The sequence below is a fragment of the Vitis riparia genome, chromosome 10 (assembly GCF_004353265.1).
Source record: "Vitis riparia cultivar Riparia Gloire de Montpellier isolate 1030 chromosome 10, EGFV_Vit.rip_1.0, whole genome shotgun sequence".
In the NCBI taxonomy this organism is placed as follows: Eukaryota; Viridiplantae; Streptophyta; class Magnoliopsida; order Vitales; family Vitaceae; genus Vitis; species Vitis riparia.
The window spans coordinates 14,573,209-14,585,804 of record NC_048440.1 but is presented as its reverse complement, the minus strand read 5'-3'; the positions used below and the strand labels follow the sequence as shown (position 1 = coordinate 14,585,804).

The following is a 12,596-nucleotide window of genomic DNA, read 5'->3' as shown; positions in this document are numbered from 1 at the left end:
TATCATTGAGTGCCATGCCATATTGCCATGTAAGTTGCATAAATTTTGATTCTCAGATTTCATTCTCTTTTTCCCACTTGGTCGTACTAACATCTTCAGTGAAAGAAACCCTGAGGGATAGCTTAGTTAGTCCGGCTTTGGATTTGCTTCTCAATGGTCACCAATTCGAGGCCCTTCAGGGCCACTAAAGGTTTACCAGTTCAAGGCCTCATGGGATTAGTCGAAGTGCATATAAGCTAACAGGAACATCCACTAGGTTATCAAAAAAAAAGAAAAAAACATCTTCAGAGAAAGAAGGAAAGGAAAGAGGGAAGGATAGGGAAAGACACTGCTGCAAAAGGAAAGGACTCAAGATTGCGGATCTAATGGAAAACCATTTTCTATACTTAAAAACACATTAGATATATATATATATATTGAAAAAAAAAAACCCACTTTTTTGAGAACTTATTTGAAAGATAGGATATAATAGGCATTTCCATCATCCAAACAGAACCAAGAAACCAAAAGTTTTGCTAAAAAACGTGGACAATACTTGGTACCCCATTGCCCAGTTTGTCCAAATAGAGTTTTTTGAGCACTTTTGTTGGATTCCTATTTTTCTTTCCATTTCACAGCTATTTTTGACATGGAATCTATGCTTTTGCTTTTCCATCCTGGCCACCTCTTCCACTGAATCCAATAAACCACTATCATTATTTTTCCCTTTTATAATCCCGTCCCACCATATAAAGAAGCAATAATTCATACATTATTTCAAAACAATTAATAAACTTGAATAGAGTAAATCTAAGCTAATAGGCCAATAAAGACCACCTAACTTGAACATGCTTTTTCCCAACACGGTTCCACACTCTACTCTTCATTCCCTTATCATTTCTTCATTCTACAATCCTTTACATTGTCACAATCCTTTTTAGCAGAGACATACATATTGCTTCTCTACTGAACAGGAGGGGGATTTCATCTCCTACAAGTGCATGGAAACTAGTTTTGGAGTTTCCCACCAGCCAAACCCTTCACATCGGACAGCAGTGCCTGTAAAACAGCCCACATCCATGGACACCAGTCAATCAATGGAGCACATAAAACTACCATATATTAGAAATTGGTATATCCTCATCTATGCTATCAATGTTCTCAGAGTTCCAAGAAAAAAAATATTCCCACAGAAACCCTTGATCCACTTGAATCACAAAGTCAGATAATAAAGTGATCAAGTCTATATAGTTGGGTTATGAACAGGCATGCATGGATATGATGTAACTCAATTGAGCAGGTGGGGTGTGTGGATGAAATTAACTAGCCGCTTTGTTGTCTATTGATGCACATATTACCCTGGTCCAACCCAATATGACAGCCCTTTAGACCCACATAACATGGTGAGGAATGGAGAAAGTGTTGTGAAAGCTTCTTCCCAAGCAAATGTTTACCAACTTCCACAAATGACTTTCCTAATAGGTTGATCTCTTCAGAATTTTAAGAAATCATGACTTTTAAATTTGCCCAAAATTAGAATATAGTTTATATATATATATATAAAAGGACCTACAAGAAAATGAAGAGATTCATATTGCATTTGTAAAGGAAGTTTCCACTCAAAATTCACAAATTCCTGAATTGGAATGTGTCATAGATTTAATTCAAAGCAAACATCATACTGGAAAACTTATCAGTTTATTGAAGCATATTTCATCTGAAGATGCTTTGGTGGGGAAACGGTAGAAAGTGGACAAGGAGACTCAAAATCTCATTCTTTTGAATGACTTGTTGAAAGCATTGTGACAGCATAGAGACTGTTCACAAGTCAAGAAAGCTTAAAATCAGTGATATGCTTTTGGAAAATAGAAGATCACAAATTACCAGGAAAGAAAAAAAAAAAAAAAACAATATAGCAACCGGATATGTTTCTCTGGCAAAAAGAATGATGTTTTTCCACCTAGAAATCAGGTCAGGAAGTGAGCTTAAAGATCGGTCTACAATGAATAAATGAGAAATATTTCCCTTTTGGGAAGCCACAGCCAAGACCAAAAGTAAGGAATTCCTACTGGGAAAAAGATTGAGAGAGATAAGCTGGCAGATTACCACACCCATCTAGTTTATACAATGGAAAACAAGTCATCAGAAAGACAACTATAATAAGAAGATTGTAGATAAAATTTATGATCCAGGGGATTCAGAAAGCTATCATCAGTAAGGTAACACGAAAATTCTATTTTGGGCTGTCAATGGATGGAGCTACACACCCTACACAGTGTGGATGTGGAGCACCATCTTGCTTCCCAAAATCCAATGGCTTGGTTCAATGGAAGCCAAACACTCTGCAGACAAGATCAAAACAACATCTCCACAGACATTTTGTCTCCTAGATTGTTTCGAGGTTTTCTTGGTGGACTTTGATTGGCATGGAGACCTCAAACACTAATTTCAGAAAGAGATCTTCTTGCTCACTAATAATAGCCAACATGATGTATCACTTCCAAAACTTTACCCTAATTTGCATAATTCCTCGGGCAAACTTTTTATCAAATCCACCAAAGAAATAGCAGGTAAGACCACAAGCATACCCTGATCTAATAGAACAAATATGAACTCCATATACTATGATTCATTGACAGAAACCGGCATTGTAGACATTGAATACAGATTCAATTGTTCTACAGCTACCCACAAACAAAAGCTGGATCCAACATTTCCAATTCGGTGGGACAATGCAGATTCAATTTAACCCATAAAGGAATTTTTAGATAAAGAAAGAACTCTGCACCAGTTGACAGCTAATAGCACAGATAACACAGGAATCAGGATCAGAGGAAGAAAAATTACCTCAAAGTCGAACCTCATCTAGATACAGGCTTCTGCAATAGAGCAGTCAAATAAACCTCCCCATTCTTCACCCCGCTGGAATCAGTCTTATTCGCCATTGTCCACTTCACCTTCTTGTACCCCAATTTCCCAATCACGGGCGCATAAAGTTTTTGAAGATCCGCTCCTTTGCTGAAAAAATGGTCCAACCACAAGTATCCGCCGCCCCTCAACACCCGATCCACATCATAGAAAAAGAACTCCATCGCCACAGTCGGTATCCAACGGTTCACGGCGCGCCCGCACCGCACTAGATCCACTACTCCGTCGAACACCGGCAACCGCTGCTGCAGCGGAGCGTGCAGTGGTACCAGCCCCCTCAACGCCGTCGCCTCATTGTACGGCGCTCCCTGGCTCATCGTCGTCGACACAACGGTCACATTGTAGGGCTTCATTTTGGCGGCGAATGTCCCAGTTCCGCCGCCGATGTCCAGCCCAATGCGAATCACTGAGGAAGCATCCTTCGCAATCTGCAGCAATTGCGGAATCGTGAGATCCAGATTCGACCCTGAGCTCGTGAATCTCGAAGCTTCGAGCTTCATGTTGAATCCTAGGCCACCGTCGAAGCAGGAGAAGCTCTTGCAGGAGTACTTGGTCCAGAGCACGGCGGAGTCAGGAAGGGGAGAGAACGGATCGGCGGGAAGCGAGGAGGGGAGCTTGGAGGGAGTTCGGGCAAAGCAGCGGCGGCGGGGGAGGGGGTGGCAGCCGCGGAGGATGAGAGATTCGGCGAGTTGGGAATCGTCAGGGCAAAGAGAAAAGGGAGTGTAGGTCATGTAGTTGTGCAGGAGGTCGGGATGGTCGCGGCAGGAGGAGGCCATGGGGGAGAGGTGGGTGTAGAGGAGGAGATCAGAGGGGGTGGCGGAGGAGGCGGAGGAGGAGGAGGTGGAGCGGAGGCGAGTAAGGTGGGTGAGGGTGGCGCGTATGGTGTTGAGCTGGTGGCGGAGGTGGTCGGGAACAGGTGCGGGAGGCGGCGTAGGCTTGGATTGAATAGTAGAAGACAGATGGTAAAGGGAGAGGATGTTTGTGGCCACCATGGCCACTAGAAGCAGCAGGTTCAGTCCCATGGTCAAACCCATTTCTCTCCTCCCTCTGCCCTCCCCACATCCCACTCCCTACTCTCGTTTTAAGAGTCTAACTTTGGCCGTTTGCCCGCAGCTTAGGGTGGTACCCCTGCGTACATGCTCCATGTACGAGCTGGGAGTCGGGAAACGGAGAAAGATATGTTCGAAAGTTGGAAACAAATAAATAACGTTTGATTAGATTTTCACATTGAAAGTGAAAGCAAATATTTATATCACACAATCATATTTGATTTAAAAATTACTCGTATTTGCTATTTTCAAAAATAGAAATCATGAAGTATATTTAAATGAGTATTAGAAGCCTATTTGAGGATGATTTTAAAAGCGTTTTTAACTTTAAAAAACGTTTTTTTTTAAAGTGAAAAATCATTTATAAATTAAAAGAAATCGCTTATAATGTTTTATAAAATAAATAGTGTATTTGGTAGTGATTTTAGAAAATGTTTTTACCATTTCTAACATTTAAATTATATAAATTTTAAAATGTTAAAAAATTTGGAAACACTTCTTAAAATTGTTGTTAAACGGGCTTTAAGTGATCATCTTAAAAACACTTTAAAATAAAATACTTATATAAAAAAACATTTCTAAATAAAACTCTTTTCTAAAAATACTCTAAATAAAAATATTATCAAAAACACTATAAAAGTGCGTTTATGAGTGATTTTATAAAACATATCTAGTATTTCTAACACCTTAATAATAAAAATTTTAAAGTATTAGAAATATTAAAAACACATCCTAAAATCGGACTTTAAAAATGTATTTAATAGTCATTTTATAAAATATTTATAACTTTTCTAAAACTTGAAAAATATAAAATTTGAAGTTTTACAAAGATTGAAAGCATCTCTTAAAATCATTATCAAAAACACTATAAAAGTGCATTTATGAGTGATTTTATAAAGCGTATCTAGTATTTCTAAATAAGTTGACCATTAAGGCTTTTATTTCAATTTTTTTTAAATATATGTTTTATTGATATCACTCCTATATGGTAATAAAATGATCATTTTGAATATAAGTTTCACAGAGTTATTAAATTTAATTTATTTTTTTATAAAAGGGTTTTTTTACTGGTCGATAAATTGTTAACTTTGATTAAATAGTGTTTTTTACTAGTTGGGGTCAATGTAATAGATTAATAATTTAATAAATTTATAAAATAATATATTATAAAAAAAGTGTAAAAAAATTAATAATTTTCTAATATGCAACTAAAAATTCCTACGTAGATTCATGAATTTCACTTATTTAAATAAAAAAATATAAAAATAGTTAATTGGGAAAATGAAATATTTAATTTGCTTACTTACAATAAGACCATACGAGACACAATATTTTGGGAAAATAGGGAATACTCTATAAATTAATAGATTTAATTGAATGTCCAAAATGCTAACTTACAAAAATTTATTGAAAGGGAGATTTTAACCCTCGGATAATATTAATTTTGTGATTCTTTATTAGTAAATCCACGTTGGATATAAGTCTTATTTTTTTTTTTTTTTATTGAATTTATATGTGAGTGACATGGCATGAAAATAATGACAAAACATGGCTTACATCTAAAATATGAAAGCAAAATGGTTTCTTTATGAAAGGTATAAAAATTCTCTCATCATCCATGTGACCCCCCTCGAATCGAATCCATTTAGAAAGAAGATCTTTTGTCTCATGGTAGCCTGCTCCAGTCCCCTTACGAAACTTTCGTTATTGGGTTAGCCATACACTTCACATGTTTGTTTCTAGCGATTCACATGGTATCATCAAATGATACAAGTCTTGGATAAGAATCTACAACGCACTAGAACGCCCTTGTTGACGATCCTTTACTCCGACAGCGTCTAGAGTTCCTCGAACAATGTGATATCTCACACCGGGTAAATCCTTAACCCTTGTTATATATAGTAAATGAGCTCACCTAATTTCATTTCCAACCAAGCTTATTAGTAAATAATTAAATTAAAATCAAGCCTCAATCATGTTATAAATATATACGAATAATTATTTAAATAATTTTCCGGTTTTCTTGATTTCTAATAAACATGAATAAATTCTATAATTCAAAGAATAATGAAATTCATTGAGATTCAGAAGAACACTTTCTATGATGATTAAAAAAATAAAATTAATTTATGCAGAAATAAATTGGGTAGCAGTGGGTTCAAAATACATGATATTTTCCTTTAATTATTAATTTTATCTATTTTGCTTATTAAATAAATGATTGATTTTTGCTTGCCTATTGTGATATACATGAGACATATTTTTTACACTTGTCATTATTTAGTAACCCTATTTCTATGAAGCGTTGAGTTCGCTGCTAAGCTATGCTTCAATTTCTATTTTGTTTATTTATTTATTTTTTATCATCATATATGACTCACTTTATTTTACGTCACTCGATATCTTTTTTATCCATTTTTCAATTAGGTGATTGTCACACTTGTCTTAATGGATTAATAAAGACCTAATTTTAGAATTTAGAGGAGTGTTATAACTTATCACGATATTTTTTTTTACGAACTTAGTTTTCCTTCCTAGGAGTCACATATAGGGATTTTTTTTATTAAAAAAAATTATTTTCTCTTTAAAAACAAAACAAAAATAAATGATCACCCCAATTTTTTATTTTTTATTTTATTTTTTATTTCTAAAAATCAAAATTTCACAAATAAAAAAAAACCCCAAATCTTTTCTAAAATCAAATTTTCACAAATAAGTCAAAAATACAAGTCAATATTTTTAATTATCTAAAATAATGATAGAAAATAAATCAACCATTTTTTTTTCCAGAAATTCGGTAATAGTATATAACTTTTCATGATAAAATTATTTTAATTAAATTATGATAATATTTTTAAAGAGAAACCTGAGAAATATTATATGAATTAATTAAATATGAGAATGCTATATAAATTAATTAAATTGTAACAAAAAATTTGAATTAATATTTGTTTTATTTTAAATTTATAAATATTAATTGAAATGACTTAAATGGATATAGTTGAAATGATAAGGAAATTTTAGGAAAAATAATAATTAAATAAACACTTTGCTCTTCCATGATTTCCATCTATATAGTATACAGGGTGGGCCGGCTACTTGATCTGGGCTACTAAGAGCAGACACGGGCCTTGATTATCTCTACTACCCTTCGCATTGGGCCCACAGTTCGCGTCTCTCGAACGCTACCCTTAAAACCTAAAAGTTTTCCTTCACTTTCCTGGGAAAACAAACCAGCTATTAGTTTGATCATCCGGGATCAAGATCACCTCTCTCCTTACTCCATCTCTTGGAAAAATGGTAATCCATTTTGATTTTTTGACTTTGCATCCTCCGTTTTGTTTCCGAAAAATTACGGAAAAACAGAAGATAATTTTAAATTTTGTGTCTGTCAATTTTCTTTGTTTAGGACCATTCCGACTACTCAGATTGGGTGACGTCGGGTTATCCTTTTAAAACTGTTTCAGATTTTAATTGTCTTTGCTTACTCAGGTTTCTTGGCTACAAAATGGGATTAGGGTTTTAGCTTCAGTTGTTACTGGTTTCTGTTCTGGATTTCACATTTTCTGTTGCTTTCGATTTTCCGATGTTGACGATCTATGAAGTAAATGTTTCACCTGTATTATACAATTTCGTATTTTGCACTGATTCTTTTGTTTGTGATGCTTTTTGTAAAATTGAATTATAGAGTGGATGGATATTGAAGTGAGATTTTGTTTTGCGCAGCATTTAAAATGTTAATTTTGATTTTGTTTAGATGACTCTGTTTGAAAAACTAAGGCACTGTTTTGGTGGGCATATGGCAAGTTTTCAGGAGAGAAATTGAAAGGAAACATTTAAATAAAAGCAAGGAAGGACTTCAGAACGAGATAATCTTTCAGTTGGATAGTTTAGATATTTGCATTTGTAGGTGAAATTGGTTGTTCAATCACTGTTCCCACTCAATGCCCATGCTCTCTCTTTAGGAATGTTCGGATTGCCAGGGTGTTGCATGATTGTGATCTGAAGAGAGGGATTTTTTGTTTTTTGCCTTTTGTTTTTCTTATTGTGAGTTATGAAATTTTGTTGTTTATAATTACTTTATATGTTTAAATATTAATGAAGCAATACTGAAGTTCTTGATCTCAGATCTAGTTTACTTGATTCCATACAGCCGATATCATTTTGCTTCAGCTGGGAAATAAATTTAGTCTTTTAACTTTAATTTGATGCTGGGTTTCGGAAATCATACTAATAATCTTTTGTTTTTCCTCTTCTTTTGTCTTTTTTACCCCTATTTTCTTTTGAATTTAGGCTGATCCTGAATTAGAAGCTATCAGACAAAGAAGGATGCAGGAGTTAATGGCTCAACATGGCGTTGTACGGAATTACCTCTTTGAATATATATAATTTCTGTTGCATCGATAAACTGATGTTATTTTTTTGTGCTTTTATATCTGACTACTAACCAAACTTACTGATAAATAGGGAAATCACCAAAACTCTGAACAGCAGAAAGCCCAGGAAGATGCCAAAAGGTTGGTTTGAGAACTGCTAGTAGTAGCACTTGTATTTTTTTGCATATGTAGGATCTTGTGTAGATAGCATCTCTCTCTTTAAATTTGATCTGAAATTTTCAAGTAATTAATCTAGGGAGGCAGATGAACGAAGGCAAATGATGCTGAGTCAGATTCTATCTTCTGAAGCACGAGAAAGACGTAAGTTTGAATTATTTTGTTAGTATTTATGTTGCCCCAAAGGATTTGCTTACCACTTGTCTAGGTTGGCATCTGATTCTATACTTGGTTTATTTTGTTAATAAATTTGCTATTAGGTGTTTCGGACAAGTAATTTTAGGTAGCATTTTTGGTGATATATTCATAAGGCTTGGACACAATATAATTGAAAGTTTTGTTTTTAAGAAGTTTAATTTGGAACTGGTCACTATGGTTGTTGATGGAGACTAGATTTGTTCACTAGTTTGAAGAAGACGACATTCAAGTACAATGTATAGTTTTGTCAATAAATAAAAATAAAGTCATTCCTTAGATAGGTCTTTACATTATTTTCATTTTTTTCTTTTCCTTGTGTTTGAAATTTTTTTGTCCATGGAAAAGATAAGTACCAATGGTATTCCCATTTGATGCCTATAAGCAACACCCTAGTATGATGGTCCTCTATCTTGAATGCTTGAGTATCAAATAGGTGTTGGCGGATAGAAAGGAGAAAGATGGAATGTTCATGTTTGTTAGTGGGCACTTGAGATTTTCTGTTTTTGTTTCTCATAAACAGATCAATAGGCCACTCCCGGTTTCAGTTTTTGGTGGCTTGGATATGTATATATGCATGTGTTTCAAATAAGTTGACTACTCCAGTTAGAGCTGTAGGATTTTGAAGAGAAGCTGAACAAGATGTGCATCTGTTGTGTTGGTACCGACTTAGATAAAAGAATTGCTTGGATTAACTTATGAGAAGCCAAATATATTTGCATGTGTTTCAAATAAGTTGACTACTCCAGTTAGAGCTGTAGGCTTTTGAAGAGAAGCTGAAAAAGATGTTGTGCATCTGTTGTGTTGGTACCAACTTAGATAAAAGAATTGGTTGGATTTTGAAGAGCCAAATATATTTGCATGTGTTTCAAATAAGTTGACTACCCCAGTTAGGGCTGTAGGATTTTGAAGAGAAGCTGAACAAGATGTTGTGCATCTGTTGTGTTGGCACCAACTTAGATAAAAGAATTGCTTGGATTAACTTATGAGAAGCCAAAAGGGAAAAGTGTGTTTTCACATACTCGAATGAAAAAAAACCACAAAATAGGAACCCAAGTTTATTTGGCTGATTTTATTTAAAGAGCTTTATGACTTAGAAAGGAGCTTAATATGGAAGCAAATAAAATGTTACTTCATGTAGAAGTTCTATTTTGGCTTACGTAGGAAGCTATTTCATGTTTAATAAAAAACTTCTTGCTAAAGTGAGAAACAAAAAAATATTTTTCAAATGAGTCTCAAGCGTTTCTATATAAACAAGGATAAGTTATATTTTTCTAATCTTGTGTTAAAGCCTACCTAACTTCTCCATAAACAATTGGAGATAACTTCTCGATTGACAGAGACTAGTGAGATGTCCAGTAGATCCTTGTAACTTATCTTCTATCATCATCCATACATAACGAATTGGTGTGGTATATTCATATCATAACCTATGAACAGTAAGAACTAGCATTCTTATTGAGACTAGAACTCATAGGGAAGAAGATGATTTATTGATGGAATCAATTATGTAGTATTTACAGACAAAGGTATTCGATTATTGGGGAAACATCAATATATTTCTAATGTCTAATTAGAATCAACTAAGACAGAAATAAAGCATTGGGTCGAACTCTTCTTTGGTGTCAAGGTAATAGCTATGAATAATCATCGACTCTTGGGAAAGGGTAGAAGAATGGGACCTATTATGGGACATACAATGCATTACAAACGTATGATCATTACGCTTCAACCGGGTTATTCTATTCCGCCTCTTAGAAAGTAAAGAACTTAAATCAAAATACTTAATAGCATGACGATACATTTATACAAAACTTCTACCCCGAGCACACGTAATAGAGCTGTAGACAGTCAAGTGAAATCCAATCCACGAAATAATTTGATCTATGGATAGCATCGTTGTGGTAAAGTTCGTAATGCTAGAGGAATCATTAGTGCAGGGCATAGAGGGGGAGGTCATAAGCGTCAATACCGTAAAATCTAGTGCCTGCCTATTGAAGTCTAGAGGCGATGATAACTTCGAGTTATCGTGGATGTAGGAAGTGGTGACTCCTGCTTTGGTAAGCACAAGTGTTTACTTCGACATGTTCAAGATGCTCGAAAGCTAAACTCGACCGAAAGTGGCTCCATACCCTGACCTAGGGGGTTTGAGGGGAAGGAAAACAGAGGAATGCTCGCTGAACAATTAATGAAAGAAACTCCATGTCAATGTTTTTGTTACAAATGTCAACCAAAAAAAGCACCATTCAATTAGACCAAGACACTACATATTGAAACTTTTACTTGTCAGGATTGCCCTTGTAAACTAATGAGGTGATGTTTAATTGACTATTTTAATTAATATTACAAAAATTAGGAAGAAAAGAAAAGAAAAATGCTAACAACTATGAGAGACATCTTTTTGAAACTCATAGGCACACACAGATCACAGGTTTGAAATATGAATCTTCGATATACCCTGCTTTTTACTTATCAAAAAAAAAAAATATATATATATACCCCGCTTTCTTTTTGCTACTTTGATTTCCTTTTTATCCTTCATTTTTATACCATGAATTTTTGGAATCATGACTCCTTTGCCTACTGCTATTTTGTCTTGATAGTTGCTCGGATTGCTTTGGTGAAGCCTGAGAAAGCTAGAGGAGTTGAAGATGTTCTGCTGAGAGGTGCTCAAATGGGTCAGATTGTTGAAAAGGTAAGATGGGGGGCTGTTGTTCACGAGTGCACTCTAAAGCACGCTTTAGGTGAAGTCAGTCAAAATGAGACTATAACCATGCTTCATGCTTGAATAACTTTTTGGCTTGTAGGTTTCTGAAGAAAGGCTCATTTCATTGCTGGAGCAGATTAACAATCAAACAACTAAACAAACCAAAGTTACAGTAAGTCATTTAAAAATTGTTACCCACTTTCATATTTTTGTACATCATTTGCCAGACTTCTGATCTTTTACCCATTTGTTGCATTTCTCTAAATATTCAGATCCAGAGGCGTAGGAGCGTTCTTGAGGATGACGATTAGTTTTGATTGGAAATGCTTCACAATCAAAGAAGACCAATGCTTTATTCATAGTTGTATATTTAAAGACAACAAATACCCTCTATGGTGGTTTGTGGAATTTGCCGGACTCTGTGCACCCTGCTACTTTGTTGTATCAATTTTCTACCTATTTCTCCCAACATATATTCCATGAGGTTTAGTTTTCTATTGTGGAGGTGTGGTTAATTCAAACATCAGGTAAGAGCATGCTGTTCAATGTTGGCAGTAAATGGTACATGATATCCGGCCTGTGCAAAGGCAATTGGTTTCTCTGATCCCTGTTATGTGGAAGAGAGAAAATGAAAGAGGAAGAGAGCCAAGGAGAGTGGGGCAATTGGTCTGTTTGGGGTATGGGTTGGGTATCTTTAGATTTTGCAACAGGGTCTTGAGTAGAACCTTATTCATGTTAATGGGCTTGTATCCACCAGCCAGGGAATGAAGTTAGATTGCCGAGTTGAAATTTAGGAGTGATTGGGATTGTGTGGGCAACCAAAAAAAACATGAGTTGTCAAGTAGAAGCTTGACTTGCAATGACCCAGATGGAGTCATTAGCAAGGTGTGTATCACAGGATTAAACGTGCCAGATCCCCCACTACACCACTAGTTCGCTGACAAATTGAGCAAAGAGTTTTGTCTCCATTATTAGGATTTGGGATGTTGATGATGTCGCAATCATTTGGATAAATAATGGAGAGATGGTAAATATCTAGATATTCCACTTCTCGAGTTTGGAAGTTTGCTTGAGCTTGAGGTAACTTTTCAGTAACAGTATCAAAGTTTTGGACCTCTCAGAAAATGATTTATTTGAGAATTTGAATTGCTTTTAACCATGCTTTTAGATATTTTTTAAAAATAA

The 12,596-nt window shown here is 35.1% G+C and overlaps 2 protein-coding genes across 2 annotated transcripts; one reads left to right on the top strand and one right to left on the bottom strand.

The window, feature by feature from the left end:
• Positions 1-667: 667 nt before the first annotated feature.
• LOC117923639 lies at positions 668-3,972 on the bottom strand. The gene is made up of 2 exons (XM_034842032.1): positions 2,827-3,972; positions 668-1,038 (listed from the first exon to the last, which is right to left on the bottom strand). Exon 1 carries the CDS (start codon positions 3,939-3,941, stop codon positions 2,841-2,843), a length of 1,101 nt encoding a protein of 366 aa, XP_034697923.1. The 5' UTR covers positions 3,942-3,972; the 3' UTR covers positions 668-1,038; positions 2,827-2,840.
• Positions 3,973-7,132: 3,160 nt separating this feature from the next.
• LOC117922942 (DNA-binding protein DDB_G0278111) lies at positions 7,133-11,908 on the top strand. The gene is made up of 7 exons (XM_034841177.1): positions 7,133-7,256; positions 8,250-8,315; positions 8,424-8,473; positions 8,589-8,653; positions 11,308-11,399; positions 11,512-11,583; positions 11,684-11,908. Exons 1-7 carry the CDS (start codon positions 7,254-7,256, stop codon positions 11,720-11,722), a joined length of 387 nt encoding a protein of 128 aa, XP_034697068.1. The 5' UTR covers positions 7,133-7,253; the 3' UTR covers positions 11,723-11,908.
• Positions 11,909-12,596: the final 688 nt, after the last annotated feature.

Coding starts and splice junctions, on each gene's coding strand:
- LOC117923639 (XM_034842032.1), bottom strand. CDS start 3,941: ATGGGTTTGACCATGGGACTGAACCTGCTGCTTCTAGTGGCCATGGTG.
- LOC117922942 (XM_034841177.1), top strand. Junction 11,400..11,511: donor TGGGTCAGATTGTTGAAAAG/GTAAGATGGGGG, acceptor TTTGGCTTGTAG/GTTTCTGAAGAAAGGCTCAT. Junction 11,584..11,683: donor CTAAACAAACCAAAGTTACA/GTAAGTCATTTA, acceptor CTAAATATTCAG/ATCCAGAGGCGTAGGAGCGT.